This window comes from Heloderma suspectum, chromosome 4, assembly GCF_057233095.1.
Source record: "Heloderma suspectum isolate Gila_16-S chromosome 4, 16-S_ref, whole genome shotgun sequence".
Classification (NCBI taxonomy): domain Eukaryota; kingdom Metazoa; phylum Chordata; class Lepidosauria; order Squamata; family Helodermatidae; genus Heloderma; species Heloderma suspectum.
In genome coordinates this window covers 174,032,770-174,051,396 of record NC_139461.1, presented here as the reverse complement: position 1 = coordinate 174,051,396, position 18,627 = coordinate 174,032,770, and the positions used below count along the sequence as shown (strand labels likewise).

Below are 18,627 nucleotides of genomic sequence, written 5' to 3'. Positions count from 1 at the left end.
CAGCACTCTGCAGACACGATGGAGGCAGCATAATATTCCTTTTTTGCTGCCTTCACCGCCACGTGATAGGCTGAAGATACAGCTCTAGCCCGTGTCTGATCGTCTTTGGAGCGAGACTTCTGCCACCGGCGCTCTAGCCGTCTCACCTCCTGTTTCAGAGCTCATAACCGCGGATTGAACCATGGTGCAGTCCGAGCCTTGTTCAGGGGGAGAGGGCGTTTCGGAGCCACCTGATCTAATGCCCCAGTGATTGCGGCATTCCAGCCACCCACCAGGGTCTCAACTGAGTGGCCGTTGGCATGCCCCAGAGAATCCCCAAGCGCGTTCAGGAATCCATTTGGATCCAAAAGATGTATTGTCAAATAAAATTGAGCTGCAACTACTAGTACATCACCTATGAGATCCCAGCCCAATCAAGGCTCTAGTTCAATAAATATGCCTATGAGACTCTAGCCACAACAGAGGATAATTGCACAGTAAATCACTCATCATCAGGGGTAGGCAACCTGAGGCCCTTTGGATGTTTTGGACTACAACCCCCATAAACCTTGACCATGCTGGTTGGGGCTTATGAGAGTTGTAGTTTAAAACATCTGGAGGGCATCAGATTGCCTGCCCCTGCTGTACACTCCTGACACTTTCAGTAAAGGGAGAAGGCCAGTCCATCTGATCTTGAGGTGGAAGTGGATTCCCGTCAATTCCCTGCATCTTCCTTGCCAGAAAAGCTGCTCCAGAAGGCTGAAAGACTCTCAGTAGCACGGGAGGTGGCAGTGGGAGGAGGGGTAATTGGCAGAAATCACATCCTTCCCTTTCCTCCAGCAGGAACTTCTGCTGGATCTCAGTCCCTTTCACAAACAGAAGGAGCCCTTCTGGAAGGGCACATCAGGAGCCAACCAAGTATATTTGGCTCATCAGATCAACAGTGTTTATCTCCTTGCAAGTCCTGATGGATTCACAGAAGCTTTTTGCCACACTCCATACACAACAAGTTTTCTCTAGACCAGTGGTTCCCAAACCTTTTTCCCCCCACAGGCCATTTCAAATTTGATTTGTAGAATAACAAAGAAGTTTATTAACCAAAGCATATACATAATTCATATTTTATCAACTGTATGCCTGCCTTTCTAATCATCCTGCTGAGGCTGGGTCCAACTCAGCATTAAGGCAATGAAAGGACAATCCAAAGGCAGGTCAACAAACAGGCAAAGGCATTGCTCAACCAGGCAAGAGGGAGAGTTCCATGAGTGTGGTCTGAGGTGCAGCCAGGGTCCAAACCTGAGAGAGTTACTAAGCAGAAACACAATCCAGAAAGCAGAGTCAAACAGGAGTCCACAGGTCAGCAGTCCAGAGGCTCAGTCACAAGGCAACATCAAGGAAGTAAAACCCAGAACACCACTACTAAAGATAAAACATTGTTCCAGCAATAGGTAGACTGCAACTGAAGTCTTAAATAGCTAGAGCTTGCAGAGCCCCACCCAGGGCTCAGCTGCACATCATTACAGGCCCTCTAGCAAAAAAGTCCTACTCATGAGGAGGGCCTTGCTCACTAGGAGGCCTTTCCTCCTGATGAGTCCTTTTCTGCATGTGGGTACTCCTTTGCCCTACCTTTGCTTGTACTTTAAGTCACTAGTGTTCTCTGGGGCTGGGTGGTAGGTCAGTGCCCCCTCTGGCTTGGAAGCATCTTTTGAGGGGGAGGGTCTGAAGTTCTCCGGAGGGCCCAGGGCCTTCTTAGTCAGCTCCAGAAGCCCCTGAAGTGACTTGTTCCCCAGGGATGTTCAGCTTTAGGATTCCTGCAGGGATCGGGGTATGGCACTAATGTGATGGATGTCCCTGGTTTTGTGAGCAAAGTTCTCTGAAGTCGGACATAACATTTGTCAGCTTTAGATTCAGCAAAGTTTCCTTTAACTGGTAAATTGTGTGTGTATGTGTATGGGGGGGGGGGGATTAGTAGATTGTACCAGTGCTTTATTATGACAGTTGTAGGCCTTGTATTCGATCAATCCTAGTTAAAATGGCCTTGACCTCCATCATAAAAAAACATAAATCAAGTACAGGGCCAAGTACAGATATTCTTGACTGTTCTGCAAGCTCTTCATGGACCACCTGAATGGAGCTTACGGATCACCAGCAGTCCACTGACCAGAGTCTGAGAACCTCTGTGCTAGTCAGTGCACTCCCTTCAAACCAGGCCAACAATCAACACCTGAGGCCCTTGTCCGAGTATCTCTTTTGAGGGAAGTTTGGAGGATGGCAACAAGGGAGGGGGCCTTTTTGGTTGTCCACACCCCCAGTTATGTAAAACTTTCCCCAGCAGTGCCCGTCTGGCACTGATGTCGTCATCTTTTCAGTGCCAAGTCAAGATTTTTTTCCCTTATTCCCAGGCATTTGATGGTATATAATGGGCTGTTTAAATGCATGAGTTGAGTTGTGTTGTATAATCGTCTATGGTTGTCATTGATGTTCTAGTTGTTTAATGGGCTCATTGTATTTTAGCATGATATGGATAATTGTTTTAGCTTTACCAACTGTTGTATGTTTTAATTTTGCCATTAGTCGCCTTGTGTCATTTTTGAGAAAAGCAATATAATAAATTACAACAATAACCAGACCCTATATTTTGTGGAGGCCTGGGCCTTCATTTAAGGGGTATGAACATAAGAATGTTCTTGTTTATTAGGCCAAGATCCTTTGCTTTGTCAGTTCTGAACATACTGCCAATTAATTTCACGATGTGACCCTCCTTGTTTACTAGGAACATCAGCGGTTGGAGCCAGTTTTATGCTGGATCAACTGTGCTGGTGGAAGTGGACTTCCCTGCTCCCTTCATCCCACAGCAGCCTCTCCAGCCCCCTGAAAATGATACACAGAGAGTCAGGAGACTCTGCTGAAGGGGGTGAGGTGCAATGTGGGAGGGAAGGGAGGATCCCCAAAGATTGGGCAGAGGGATCTTACGTGAGTAGAGCCCTTCCTCTCAGGGAAAGTCCGTTCCTCTCACAGAAAGCAGAATCTGGACCCAGTCCCTGATATTATCAGAGAGAAAGAAAGCATTCCCTCTTTCCACATAATTTAGTTCTATGAACTTTTATCATATAAACTTTACTATAAACTTTTGTCTTTCCAACTTTGTCCCCTTCAGTACCTTTACAGGTTCACCCCCCGCAAAGTAGCCTGCCAGAGAGCCCTGTTGCCACATCCCCTCTCCGTGTTCCTCTTTTGCCTCTGAATTCAATTGGCAACTTATTGGAGGGACGGGGCAGGTATCAACTCTCTGGTTGAAGGGCTTCCAGTTGCTGACCCTCTATTTTAGAATGTGTGCCTCATTATTTCCTTCCCTTCCTTATTTCATTCCCTGCATACCCTTTGTGACTCATTATTTCATTCCATGCTTCATATTTGGTGACAGCGTGGCCTAAGTTGACAGATATAGCTATTGTCAAGTAGCCTGTTAGTATAATGGTTCTGGCGGAGTTCTTTGACATTCCAACTTGCTGTCAATTTTGCTCATCTTGTTCTTTCTCTTTCTGGAAGGAAATGCATCAGTAGGAGGCATTTTTCTTCACACCACTTTCACGCCATTTTCTTCACACCATGCCTAGCAAGGTGATAGGCAGAGCTGCAATTACAGCCCCCGAGACATCTTCACTCATTCATCTTTGTCGCTGCAGTTAGCTGAATGAGATGTTTTCAGGAAAATATTATATTTAATTAATGGTCTAAATTGCTGTTAATCCTGCAGTCATTTTTGCTACTGTTTTTAAGAAATCTATATTGATAGCATTTTCAATATTTTTTCAAATAATTGCTATTTTGTCATGACCGTAAATGTATAGTTGGTGTTGCATCTTTTATTTTTAAAAGTCTTGACAGCTGTTGGTCCTTGCTCTGACAGAGAGAGATAAAAGAGAGACAGATCTAGATAAATAGATGTAGTAAAGGTAAAAATAAAATATGCTTAAAAATGAAAAGTGAGTCCCATATTGTAGGTTGGAGTTAAACATGATTTCAGATCTAACAAATAAAGTCGAAAACATTATTTAAAAAAAAATCTCTACCAGCACCAGTAAAATCACTCTGTTTATTAAAAAATGCCAGCTCAACAGCATGAAGAGGCAACAGGAAATCAGTTTTCAAAAGCTAGATATTTACACACTTCTCCGAAAAAGAGGACAAAAGAGGCCCCAGATTGGACTAACATGTGTATATCCTAATTTATATGTATAGGTGCAAATTTAGAAATAATTACTATAATTTAAATTACTTCTGCTTCCAGGTTCTGACTGTTGGTGGGCATCTCCAAGGCCCCTTTACTCTCTTCTGATGGTCTCTTAGATTGTATCCCATGTTAGGCCTGCTTAGAATAGACTCATTGAAATGATCGGGAGTTAAGTTAGACTACCTTTGAATGCAAACCCTTTAAATCGGACTTGGGCTGGATGGCCCTTCAAATAGAGGACTGTCCTCAATAAGGTAGGACACATGGACGCCTTAAGCTAGCTTAAAGAAATTGGCCTTAGAAAGTGTCTGAAGTCTGTAATCATATGGATATTTCCCTGGGAGTATACACCACTGAACACAGTGGGACTTGCTTCAGAGTAAATGTCCTCAACTGGGAGATGTAGTCATGTTCCTGTTCATCCAGAGCCTTAGGGCTATTACAGAAAAGGCCCTGACAGTTTAAATTCCTTAGGCTTTAGTACCCTGATCAGGGTTAACCTGTCAATGTTAGTATCTGCGTAGTAGCTGTATCAAAGAAATGTGAGCTCAGGGAGATGCTGAAACGGGGTTGCCTACTACACAAAAGGGCAACAGGAGTTGGTTGTTTTAAGACCCAAAGTGGATCTTGTGTGTTAATTTGAACCTTTTGTAGTGTAAAGTGTAGCGCTATGAACCTCTGCTTATTGTAACAACAACCTAAGAAGTTAGATACGTTTTAGTTTTCGAGCTGTTGTTGTTGTTCAGTCGTTCAGTCGTGTCCGACTCTTCATGACCCCATGGACCATAGCACGTCAGGCCTTCCTGTCCTGCGCTCTCTCCCGGAGCGTGCTCAAGTTCATATTCATTGCATCGGTGATGCTATCTAGCCATCTCATCCTCTGCTGTCTTTACAGCATCGGATTTTCTTTTCACCACCAGACACATCCACAGCTGAGTGTCCTTTCGGCTTTGGCCCAGCCGCTTCACTCTTTCTGGCGCTACTTGGAAATACCCTCTGCTCTTCCCCAGTAGTATATTGGACACCTTCCAACCTGAGGGGCTCATCTTCCGGCGTCATCTCTTTTAGCCTTGTGATACGTTCCATGGGGTTTTCTTGGCAAGAATACTGGAGTGGGTTGCCATTTCCTTCTCCAGCTGTAGGTCTGATTATGATGTTCCTCTCATAGGAAATGCTGTCTTAAATACACAAAAACATTTTTACAGCATTGTAACCATGATGTTCTGCCCATCTTACACAGTCTTGTTTTTGGCCTACGGTGTTGGGTCAACTCACTGCTGGGTCATGATTGTTGTGTATCTCTCCACACTCTCTTCTTCTTTGCTGTTGTGCTCAGTCACTTCCTTGTTGTTGTTGTTGTTCCCTCAATCTGTGTCTTCCTTCTGTGTTAGTAAGTCAGCCTTCCCCAGTTGGTGCCCTCCAGATGGGTTGGGCTACAACTCCCATTATCCCCAGCCAATATGGCCATCCCCAACACATCTGGAGGGCACTAAGTTGGGGAAGACTGTGTTCAGTTATTCCTTCTGTCTGCTTTCCTGACTCTTTTACTTCTAGTTCTTCCTATATTATTGATGCAATTATCTTGGCTAAGGTGGGTCACACAATCTTTTGGGGAGAGAAAAAGGAGGTAGAATAAAGGTGGAATGGGAGAGGAGAAAGAGACTAAGAAGACTACTGAGAAAGAGAGACTGAAAAGGTTAATATAGACAAATGATACCAGGGTCCCTTTCTGCAGGTTGGGATTGAGCATGAGTCCTTCTCAGTGGTGTTATGGAGCCATGATTTGCAGGGATGCACTACCAGCACTTTTTGATTAGCGGATTGCTGATGCCATCTGCCACTCCCCCAGAATTCCCTGTTCCCTCTGAGCTTGGCTGCAGTCCTCACAGCTAAGAGGTGAAATGAATTTTTCCAGAAACAATAAATTGTTCCTGTTATACTGCAAAGTATTTTGGAGCAGCTTGGTCTTGAATGGGCAATTAAACTGATTAGCTTAATCTCCACCGCTGCTCCTGGTGGAGATAAAACTACTAGAACCAGTTTGTTGATAGGGATCAACAAAGCTGCCTGAATTTTTGGACTCTCCTTGGGAGTGTGGCTATGAGGACTGTCATGCTGAGTGCCTATACTTCAAAATTCGTCACTACGCTGCTGGTCCTCCTGGTTCTGGAAGGGCTATTGGTCTAAACTACTGGTAAATACATATAGATATACTTAAAGATATACAAATGAAAGTTAAGGAATTGGTTTTGGCTTTACCAGGGTGGGAAAGCCAAAACAAAAGGCATAGATTCCTTATGAGGCTTGGAAGTCAGAAGAATCCTGATTTGAGCATCACCTTGCTGGCATGTGAAATGAGCGCAATTGTGCGGTAGCTTGAACACTCTTTGGCGTTGCCCTTCTTTGGAATTGGAATGTGAACTGACCTTTTCCAGTCTTGCGGCCATTGCTGAGTGTTCCAAATTTGTTGGCATGTTGAGTGCAGCACTGATTTATGCTGCACTCAATTAATATTAAATCATTAAATATGATTTAATAATCAGCAATAAATCTGGAGTAAGTTGGACAATAGCGTCAACAGTAAAGCTGATTGATTTGATACTCTTCCCCCACCCCTCTGCTGATACAATTTCAAGATGGTACTACTGAGGGTGTACCAGAATAAACACTCTGTGGGCCCTGGACAAATGGTCAAGCAATGTGGAGATGCCTGAAGCTAAGTGAGTGTCGACCTGATCAATAATCTGGATGGGAAGCCACTGAGAGTCCCATGGTCAGACTATACAAATAATAAATAAATATTTACAAAGGGTCAAGGATTCTATACATTATTTTAAATCATAATCAATAACAGTAATTTCCGATGGCCAATTCAGCCTTTCTTTATTTCTTCCTCACCATAGGGTGGACCCCTGGGAATGTTATCAGGATACTTGGCAGACCACCTGCAGTGTACTGGAACACCACCGGGACCTGATGAAAGTGAGTACATCGCATAGAATGATGGTGGAGGCTGGGTCTGCAGGGTCAGGGAAGTTAAGACATATACAGTTCATTTCCTTGCTTCAAAAGGAAATAAAATAAAACCTATTTTAGGTTTAGATCAATCTGGATCAGGGATTTTGTTTGGTATAGTTTAAAGTTTTCATTATTAAATTTAATTGCAGATGCTGCTGTAAGCACTATGCATTCCTAGGCTATAGGTATTCTGCTGCGCAAAATGTTTTATTGGACATAGAGTTCAGCATCCAGAGAATCTTTGCTTGCTTGCTTGCTTGCTTTTAAAAGCAAGTTTCTAAACAGCTTGAGAGCATGTGGGCAATGCTTGGTGAAATCTTAGTATATTCAGCCCTGTCCAAAAAATCCCATAAGTTAATTATACATTGGGGTTGGAAAACCGGGGGGACTAGAATGCAAGATTTGGAGTAGGGCTGAAAAATTGGTTTTGGAGATGCAAAGGAGAGAGAGAGGAGGTCTTTACGCTATGGAAAGCAAGGGGTCCTGGAAAGGCAGAGACACCTCCTCTTCTGCTGAAATTCCACCCACCTAGCTCTTGCTGCTTGAGCAGCTTGACTGACCCCTGGGTGCTCTGCTCACTCCCTAACCTGTCCCTGCCCTCTCCCCAAAAATGCCTGGGGGAAAAAGCATTCACACACGTGGAAACTGGCTCAGGTTCTGAGCACTCAGAAATAGATTTGGGGCATGGGCCCTGTGTGCCCATCTGCTAGCAATCCCCACCATCATTTGAAGTTGAATCTTCTTTTTTCTAGCTAGCAGCTGTTGTGGGGGGAGGTCTTAATAAAGACTGTGCCATGCAGGGAAGAAGGTTTAACCCTGTCCCCTCCCCCACTGAAATTGTGATGAAAATCGCCTTCTCCCATGGCTGCCGTTAGCTTTCGGGGGTGGGGGGAGAGCTCTCATTGGTGCCAGAGTTTTGATAGGAATCACCCCTCCTGCGGCCGCTATTAGCACATTCTCTCTCCCTCCCTCCCTTCCTCCCTCCCTCCCCTCCCTCTACATGCACACACGCACGCATACCAGGTGACATATTTAGCATGACATCTAATCTGCGCCTCAGGGGACCTAGCATTCTGAGGATGGGGAGAGGAAGAGGATGATTTGCCCCCTCTTTTCCTGAGCGAAAAGCTGGCTTTAAGAAGGAGAGGGAAAATATGATATGGAAGAAAAAGGTGTGTGTGAAATTCCTGCTTTCTCCTAGTGAGAATTCCCCTTCTCTAAGGCCTTTCTCACCCCCACCAGGAACCGCCTTCTCTCTCACACACTGGGTTTCGCTGCCACCAGGACCTTTAAGGCTTAGATCCAACCCTTTACTCAGTCCTCTATCTGCAAGGACACACAGACTTTACTTGTACTGTCCCCTTTATACCTTCCTTGTACTGTCCCCTTTATACCTTCCGCTTACGTAGCCAAGAGCAGCAGGCATAGGATTTATAAACAAGGAAAGCTTTATTGATTACAGTAATAAGTTGTTGAATAATAAACAGGTAACTCTTAATGCTTTATCAATATAAGTTCTCTCATAAACCATTCTCTAGATCACATTCTCAATCAATCACTTCACAAATCCCCACAGAACAGATCATTCTCTCTCTCTCTCTCTCTCTCTCTCTCTCTCCCTCTCTCTCGCTCTCTCTGTTCTCAGTCCTAAAATCCTAACCATATCACATCAATTCCCCATTTAAATTCATATCCCTGTCTTTGTCCTATCACTGATCTAAACCATCCCACACCAAAACCCTATCTGCCTCTCACAGCAAAGCACACAATTTATATAGCACACACACTTCACTCTCTCAGCCAATCAGCTCATATATGCAAATCCACCATTCTTTCTGCCAATGATCCCTCTCTCACCATAGAAATACTCACCATAAATGTAGGGATATAATAGGAATCCATAACCATAGAAATATAGCAGGAATACATTACTGTACTTAACGGAGTCCATACATACATATGTAATGTCACAGGGGGCAAGTGGAAAGTGAAAAGAAATCCAAGGAGGAAGGGCTGAAGCCTTCTTCCCCAAAAGACCTAGACCATCCAACTTGTGCAAGTTCACACACTTTTAACCATTTAATAATTATGATGATGGTGATAAAAGCTTTGCTCTGTGTGTGCTGCTTTGGCTGTTACGTTTCATGTCCAAGAAGATTATTCTGAACATTATCCCTTTAATAGATCCTGGGGAGGAAAAAAACCAGGTAGCAAGCATCCCAGCCAAGGCAAATGGCAGTAGAGAATACAAGTTAATGTACCATCAGTATTGAGCAACACATCAAAAGGTTAGAGTAGTGCTGTGTTCCAAATCCAATGTTCTCTCTTCACCTGCCAGAATTTGGGCCTTCTCAAAAACTGGCTTCTGCTTGAGTTACAGAGTAGCGTGCACACTTTTAAAATCAAAGCCCTTTTCTATAGTCGTTGGACACTCATAGATTGAGCATTGATCCTGGTGTACGTCTATCTAGGGCCAAAATATTGATCATATCCAGATTACAGGTGAAATTTCTAATGGCCAATTTCAATTTAGTGTTCTGTGGTAAAGTATTGGTGATAGTTTTTTAATCTACATTTGGTCTTACTCTGTCCTTGAATATGAGAACAGTAGGTAGGTGGGCAATTCAAAAAGAGCTGGCCCTAAACATTTGCCCAGGCAAATATTAAAATGGTCCCACAACTACAGTAGAGGCCGTAATGTCCCTGAAGCCATATGGACACACAACTATTTCAGACCTTCTGGATTGCAGTTAGTTTCTAACTAAAATCCTAGTGATACATCCACTTATATCAGGAGTTCAGAGGCATTTCTAGTGCTTATGTTCTTGTTAGTACCCTGAAAATCACTTATATCGTTTTTATATTGGTTTAGCTGTCATGGTTTCTTCCAAAGAATGTTAGCAATTGTATTTTTGGGGAGACCCCTATCTCCCACCCCCTGTTTCTCAGGGATCCTTACGGAGGGGATCCTTGTTTCTCAGGGATCCTCACGGAGGGGAAATTTTTAAATGTTTGTGTAGATTTGTCAAATATATCGGTTTCCCCTGCCTGATGCTAAAGGGCAAGCTGTGTAGAGAGTTGTACTGTAATCCTAGGATTTTGTAGCACTCTAGTAGCTATTCACATAGACTCCAGATGATGCTTGTATGCAATACAGGTATTTGCATGTTGGTTCAGTGTGACTTTTTTACTCATGGGGCAGGTTTTTCAGTTCCATTGGTATTGGCAATTCACTTCTAAAACAGCTGTTTTACATAATGCATAATAGGTTTTAAAAGGTCTCTTCCATTTTTAAGGAAAAAAGAATTGAGCACCTCCTGGTGGCCAAAAAAGAGACTGTTCACTTTACATATAATGCATTTCTAAATATTCTCTTTTGACATCAGGATTTATTTATTTTTTACACCAGGGCTGGGGTGATTTCAGTCCTGAGTGATATATCATTTTCTTCCTATTATTTATTTATTTTTAAAATGTCCACACCACCCTTCATCCACAAAGGATCCTAAGGCAGTGTACATAAACATTTAAAAACAAGCATATTACAAAAATGACAGTAAAATTAATCCAGTCCAATCAATAAAATGTCTCCACTGATTTCATCTCGAACATAGGAATATTAATGCATGCATCCCTATATTTGGGTGGCAGAGGGTGGTAGGACTGGAAGACTGCAGGTTATGGGCAGGGGCTTATCAGGAGAAAACAGCCTTGGTATATCTTGCAGAGGGAGAAAGACAACCGGGCAATGAAAGCCTAATGCATGTGACTAAATTCCCCTTTCTCCAACATTGCTATTAGGGATGTATGGTCTGTGTAAAATCTATTCTATCTGCATTTCACGGATTATCAGGCTCCTTTCATTCCGTTTTCTGCTCACCGACATAATTGGATTTTTTTTTTAGTTTCTGAATTTGTGCAGATTTGCCTTTGTGGAAATTCATGCTTGCAAAAATTTGCATGTTCAAAAATGTGCAATTTCCCCCCAAATGCACATTTTCACACGTTAGCCTAAAGGGCAAATTTGCATTTTTGGCTGGTGTTTTTTTTTCAATTTTGTGTATTTTTCTATTACTAAATTTCTGTTACTAAATTACAGTTAGAAAAATGGTCCACAAGTCTATGGACACTGCCCAACTGGGGAAGAAGCCAGTCTGCTGCAGAATCCATGGGTCGGATCTATAAAAATCCAAATTAATTTAATTCCATTGTGGATTTCTCCAACATCCCTCATTGCTATGAATGAGTTATAAATGTGCCAACACCGACTGACATCCACCATCTCTTCTAGAGAGTTACTGGCTGCATCCTTTCCAATGTGAACACACCTTCCCTGACCCCTGTGATTGGACAGCCCCAGAATGAGACCCCACAGCCTATCTATCAGAACAGCAACCTTTCCAACAAGCCCACTGCAGGTAGGTCCTGGAATAAAGCCACAGTGTTCTCTAAAACTCCCCTTAGACAGGGCTGTGGAAGCCTCCATGGCTACAGGTTATCTGGATCCATTTCAGTTGGGGTTTAGGCCAGGTTTTGGCACAGGAATCACCTTGGTTGCCCTTTATGATGACCTATGTTGGAAGAAAGATGGGGGAGTGTGATGCTGTTGATACTCCTTGATCTCTTGGCAGCTTTCGATACTATCGATCATGGTATCCTTCTGGGGTGATTGTCTGAGTTGGGAGTGGGAGATACTGCACTGCAATTGCAATTTTATGTGTCTAGCCAGGGACGTCGGAGCGGGAGGAGGGGAGGCTGCATGGTGCATAGGAAGCCTCATAAAGAGTCTTCCATGGTCTTCTCCCCTCCTCGCCCCCAGTACTGCCCTCTTTTTGCCCTCTCTACACTCCATTCCTGAACATGGGAAAGCAGCCAGCACAGAAAGAACCATGCTGGATATGAGGGGGAGGGAGTGTAGTTTCTGGGAACCGAAAAATCCTTTGGCCCTCTAGACAGTGTTTAGTGGCCGTCGTGGCTCTCTCTATCCCACGGTGAAATTTGCATTCTAGCGATTTTCACCCAAATATGGGGGTAAGCATTTTTGTCTCTATGATGCAATTCAGGGAAAGAAATACAGATCTGTGTTGATGAAACTTTTTTTAAAGTTTTGCCAAGCCAATCAGAGTCCAAAAATATTTCAGGTGTTCTAAAATGTAAAACAAACGTTTTTAAATGTGTGGTAAAGCAATTGAATGGAGGCAAAACATTGTTCCATTTCTTACTACAGGGCTGCTTCTGCCCTGTACTGGATGCTAACTTTTCTTTTTCTTCTCCCCACTCCCCCTCTGCTTTTTTTAGCAAAGTTTTTGGGGAAGGTCGGAGAAAGCCTTAGTAGGATTTGCTGTGTTCGCCCACCGATGGAGCGTTTCACCTTTGTGGGTATGTTACAACTGGTTCCAGTCAGTTAAAAGTTGTCACTTGCAGCATGTCTGCTCATCAGTAAAAAATGGAAAAAGATCCACCCCCACCACATCAGTTGATGAATGGTATTGGAAAGTTTGGGGAATTGTATGGTTAAACTCACTTATTTAGTGAGGGTTAGAGAGGGGAGGTGACGAATAGATCAGTTCATCAAAAAATTGCATTTGTTTAAAACGTTCTGGAATGATATGGTTCAAGATTAACTTCATCTGTATACATTGTTAGAACTAATATGACTGTTTTTCTCCTTTCCTTTTTGGGAAATTTAATTAAGGATAGGTGTTGTGAAATATGGTGTATTTTGTAAAGTGTTAAACCTTTTAAAATAAAATTAAAAAGCATTTTAAAAAAAAGTTGTGATCAGCAACTGGAACAGTTTTCTTTCCTGGCTCTTATATGTTATATATAACAGTCATGACCATGGCCATGGCAAATGTTCCTTTCCGGGACAGGGTCATTGAGTGGATGGTGGCCAAGCAGCTGCGGACGGATGAGACTGATTATCTAGATCCATTTCAGTCAGGGTTCAAGCCAGGTTTTGGCATGGAAACAGCCTTGGTTGCTGTGTATGATGACCTACATCAGAAGAGAGACGGGGGAGTATGGCTCTGTTGATTCTTCTTGATCTCTTGGGGACTTTCAATACCATTGACCATGGTATCCTTCTGGAGAAATTGTCTGAGTCGGGAGTGGAAGGTATTGCATTGCAGTGGTTTCGCTCCTACTTGCATGGCCAGCTCCAGAAGGTGGTATTTGGGGGATATTGCTTGGCTTCATGGATTCTCCAGTATGGGGTTACGCATAGGTCGGGTCCCCCCGCAATACTATTTGACATATACATGAAAGAGTTGAGTGGGGTCATCAGGAGTTTTGGGGTGCGTTGCCATCAGTATGCTGATAACACGCAACTCTATTTCTCCTTTTCATTTTCATCAGGTAAGGCTGTGGATATGCTAAACCAGTGCCTGGCTGTGACAATGGACTGGGTTAGGGCTAATAAACTCAAGCTCAATCCACACAATAGCACCCAGAGATGCTATTTTTGGGTATTTCTTCTGACTGAATGGAGGGCGTTCATCCTGTTTTAGATAGGGTTGCACTGCCCATGAAGGAGCAGGCTCATAGCTTGGGGGTGGGTTCTCCTGGAGCCATTGCTGTCACTTGAGGTTCAGGTGGCCTCTGTGGCATGGAGTGCCTTCTCCCAACTTCGGTTGGTGGCCCAGCTATGCCCTTATCTGAACAGGGATAACCTGGCTTCAGTTGTCCGTGCTCTGGCAACCTCCAGGTTAGATTACTGTAGTACACTCTGTGCGGAGCTGCCTCTGAAGACTGTTTGGAAGCTGCAGCTTGTGCAAAATGTGGTGGTCAGATTGATCAAAGGGACTAGGAGGTCTGAACATATAACACCAGTTCTGGCCCACTTATACTGGCTACCTGTATGTTTCTGAGCCCAATTCAAGGTCCTGGATTTGACCTATAGAATATGGCCTGGGCCTGCAATACCTGCCAGAGTGCCTCTCCCAGTATCAGCCCAGGGCATAGTCTGAAAGCATGTGAGGCAGCCACCTTGCTGAAGCTAAGTAGGTCTGGGTCTGGTCAGTGCTTGGAGGGGAGACTACATGGGAACCACATATAGCCATCTTGAGTTCCATGATGGAAGAAAGGTGGGATATAAATGTAATAAATAAATAAAATTAAATTAAATAAACCTACCCATATACTATGCTCATCATCTGAGGCTCTCCTGTGAGTGCCTCCTCTGAGGGAGGCTTGGAGGGTGGCAACAAGGGAGCAGGCCTTCTCAGTGGTAACCCCACAATTTTGGAATGATCGTTCCACTGAGGTCTGCCTGGTGCCAACATTGTTATCTTTTCAGTGCTAGGTTAACATACTGTCCTGTACTCCCAGGTATTTGATGGCATATGATGAGGTTTTTTATGACAGTGGATTTATCGGATCCCAGTATCTTATTGTAGCTGTTAAAAAAAATCTTTTTAAATTTTGTGTGTTAAAGTGTTTATATTAAGTTTTTGGTTTGTAATTTTTGTGAAGCGCCCAGAGAGCTTTGGTTATTGAGCATTATAGAAAGGACATAGATGAAATGGAAAATACTTTGCATTACAACAAGGAACAATATGTTGTTGCTGGGAAAATTCATTTCCCCACTCAGCTACTGTGAGGATTGCAGCTAAGCTCAGAGGGAACAGGGAAGTCTGTGGGGGGTGGCAGATGACATCAGCATTCCTGCTAATCAAAAAGTGACTGGGCTGAGTCCCTGTGAGCCCTGGCTCCAGTACACCACTAGACAGCAGGTCTGCTGCCCTGTGTGTGGCTTGGCCTTTGTTACTAGCCCTACTTCAAGCATTCATTTGAATTTTCATTGTTTTTTGTTGTATTTGTATCTAAGCCACTCTGAGTACAATGGTAAAAGCATGCAATGTAAATGAATGATTACTTATTTGTGACTTCTTTAATAAACACTCAGCTGGTGTTCTGAACTCATGGGCAGATCTGTTGCTGGTCTTCTTGCCAAATCTAAATCCAGGATGTTCTTTCCTTTCTTTATTTTTCCTCTAGATGAAAATGCAAATCTGGGGACAGTGATGAGATATGAAGAGATTGGTAAGTGAGCATCCTCTATGGGCCCAGGCAAAGGGGGGCATATTTGTCAAATGAGGGACAGGATGACTGCTACTCTGTCTAGCGATGCAGGACCAGACAAGCAAGGTCATGTCCAGTGAGACAATTGATCAGGTTCACACGACATGACAACCCATGGTGAGTTGTCAGCCTTCTTTGTTTCAGAGTGGTTTGTCGTGATGTCCGAACCCAGCACAGTTTCCTCAGTGAGGATTGCTAACCTTGGCAAGCCTCCCGGAGAACCCATGGCTTGTAGTTGGGTGGCTCAGGGTGCTGCTCAGGGTGGCTTGTTTTCAGAGTGGCTTGTGACATGCAAACCCAGCATGATGGCTTGTGCACGGTTTGTCAGGAAGGGCTACAGAGTCACCTGGCAAGAGTGGCGAAAACTCCAATCACTCTTCGTGATCGCACTAACAATATCCCCCCTCTATTACATCTTGAAATGACACTAGTCAATTTACTCCTCTACTTCATTGCCTCCCTAGACAGCACTACCCTTTTTTCACCTTTGGGGAGATTTGTCCAAATTTAACTTTTCCGCTCCACCTTCGGGAGATATGCACATACCGAACGCTATTTTTCCCTCCATCTTCAGGGAGGTTTGCACAAATGTAACTTTTTTCACTTTGAGGGAGATTTGCATATATTTACCATTATTTTTTCATGTTCAGGGGGATTTGCATGTATTTAACATTATTTTTCTCACATTTGGGGAGACTTGCACATATTTAACTTAAAAAAAAAGTTTGGGGAGATTTGCACAAATTCACTAAAACACAGTAGTTTAGTTTAGCTTAGTGACAGCAGAGTAGGCTGCTGAGGGATACATCCCGGGCATGGGCAGGAAACAAGCCATGGTAAGCTGCAGAGCACCTGATCGTCTGTCGGGAATAATGTGGGCTAGCAAGCGAACAACCAGCCCACCGGAACCTATTTTCAGGGTGGCTTATCGTGATGTGTGAATCGGCTCAAAGTAACAGAGACACTCAAGGATTCCGTTGCATGAGACATGAGCTGTATTCAGGCATTCGTACCTGAAGAATAGCATGGGGAGCAGGGCTGTGCCGTGTAGTTCCAACCCTAATGTTGTACACATCATATAGCCTCTCCCCAGGTGTTTGGAGGGAGGGGAGCTATTGAGGGAGTGTATTGCGTGAATGGCTGTATGTGGGTAGGCTTCCCTCCTGCAGCATTTGTGTCATGTGTACAAATGCCCCGGAGGGGGGCAGTTTGCAAAAAGCACATAATGTTAGGGGTGGGGCTATGGGGCATGGTCCCACTCACGTGGTAAGGTAAGAGCTTTTTGATTGCCCAAACAAGGCAGCAGGAATCCTGTTATTGTTTTTTGAATTATTATTTTACAGAAAGTGGCTGCAATGAGATGTGTTTTGGAGGGGGGGCAGCCTGCAGCCCTGATCCAAATTCTCCCCTTCCTCAAATTCTCCCTGTGCCATTAGCCAGGAAGAAGGAAATGTATGGCTTTCATCTGATGCTTGTAAGCCAGGGGTGGGCAACATGTGGCCTGTAGACTGCATATGGCCTCCCTGTCCCTTTTTGTGGCCCCCACGGCTCTCAATTTGCTGCCCCCACGCTGGCAAATTTCAGCAGTGGATGGCGGCCATGAGGAAAATGTTGCATTTTCACTTTAAAACTTTCAATCCCATAGAAATGTTTAATAAAGTTAAACTTAAACCTAGTGCAGACTTCCCCAGAAGGATTGGGGAGTGTCCCAAATTCTTTATTTGGGGCATAAGCACAGTTATGGTATTTTTTAGAAGCATTATTTTGTTATTGACCATCAGAGTTGCACAGTTTTTGGGTAAAGAAGGTGAGCAAAGGGTCACAAGGAGTAAATGTACTTTATTTTCTGCATGCTGCGAAGGGGCAACAGACTTAATGAAGGGGAGGGCCGAGGCCAGGATTGAAACCCAGGCAAGGAGTAGAAGGCCAAAGAGTTAATTTTAATGAGGGGATGGCTATGCTGCTGATTAAAGTTATAACACTTAATGTTAAAGGCATGGGGGACAAAATAAAATGGGCTAGAATTACTCAATATTTACAGACAGTGCACCCCCAGATACATTTTTTTTGCAAGAAATTCACAAGACAGATCTAAAAATCTCATTATTGCAAAATAAATGGTTTGGTAACAATTTTTAGCCCCTGGCTGTGCAAAAGCCAGGGGAACAGGCATAGTGATAGCTGACAGCCTGGATTTCAGACCTGGATGCATTTTAAAGGACAGAGGGAAGATTTATCTTTGTAGAGGGAGTAGTGAACGGTAAAACAAGTCTAACTCTGGGGGCAAGTTATGCACCAAACATGGGACAAAAAAGTTCATAAGTATGGTCTTGAGAAAGATGGGAAAATTCACAAAATATTAATTTATAATTTAAATTGGAATGTCAGAGGTATGTCACACAGGGACTTGATTGATCCAAAGTGGAAGAGGAAATGTCAGAATGCAAAAGAACTTCAAAGGGGGCGGGAGCAGCTGATTCTGCTACGATTGTTAAGAGATAGGGGGATCGTGGATGTCTGGAGTGAGTGCAACCCTAGAGATAAGAGTTTCACGTTTCAGTCATCGAGATTCCAGACCTTAAGTCGTATAGATTTTATCTTAACCCCCAAATCCTTATTAGAGACTGTTAGATCAACCCACATTGGAATCATTAAAATAACAGACCACGCCCCGGTGGCAGTAGAACTGGCTCTGGACTCTGACCCGCCCCAAAGCACACCATCTTGGTCCTTTAGCCCATTATTAACTGCAAATGAGATTATTCAAGAAAGAATTCAGGAGGTGCTTACACAATACTTTAATGAGAATTCCACTCCAGGAATTTCAAATAGCCTCCTTTATGAAGCAATGAAACCCATTATAAGAGGGGTCTCCATTCGGTAAAAGGCATGGTTAAAAAGGCAGGTCTCAAAAAGGAGTAAATATCTAGAATTCGCAATAGCAAATCTATCCTTACAATACGCACAAACAGGCTCTAGGTACCCATATAAACAAATTGAAGCTAAGAGGAAAGAGCTGGAGGTATTAGAGACAAATCAGACAACACTTAATCTCCTGTATTTGAAACAGAAGTTTTATGAATATTGCGGGGGAGGGGGGGATTATGGGATGATGGCAAGAAGAAATCCAAAGTGCCCATGCCGGCTTCCTCCTAGTAGGGATGGGGGGAATTTGCACTGTGTACTTAATCTGCACTTCCCGAGAAGCGAAGTTCAGTTATCTGACAGATGCATCCCACCCCCGCCCCTTAGTTCCATCCACAAGGCTCCTTCCTAAATGGCCTGATCTTCCATGGAGTCAAATTGTGTATCAG

General features: G+C 43.6%; 1 protein-coding gene across 1 annotated transcript in view; it reads left to right on the top strand.

Annotated features, from left to right (window-relative positions):
* Positions 1-18,627, top strand: part of NMNAT2 (nicotinamide nucleotide adenylyltransferase 2) — a 118,580-nt gene that overhangs the window by 83,061 nt on the left and 16,892 nt on the right. The window contains exons 4-7 of the mRNA XM_084851329.1: positions 7,117-7,195; positions 11,523-11,649; positions 12,530-12,610; positions 15,230-15,274. Coding sequence (XP_084707455.1) covers positions 7,117-7,195; positions 11,523-11,649; positions 12,530-12,610; positions 15,230-15,274 — 332 coding nt within the window. The remainder of the gene's footprint in view (positions 1-7,116; positions 7,196-11,522; positions 11,650-12,529; positions 12,611-15,229; positions 15,275-18,627) is intronic.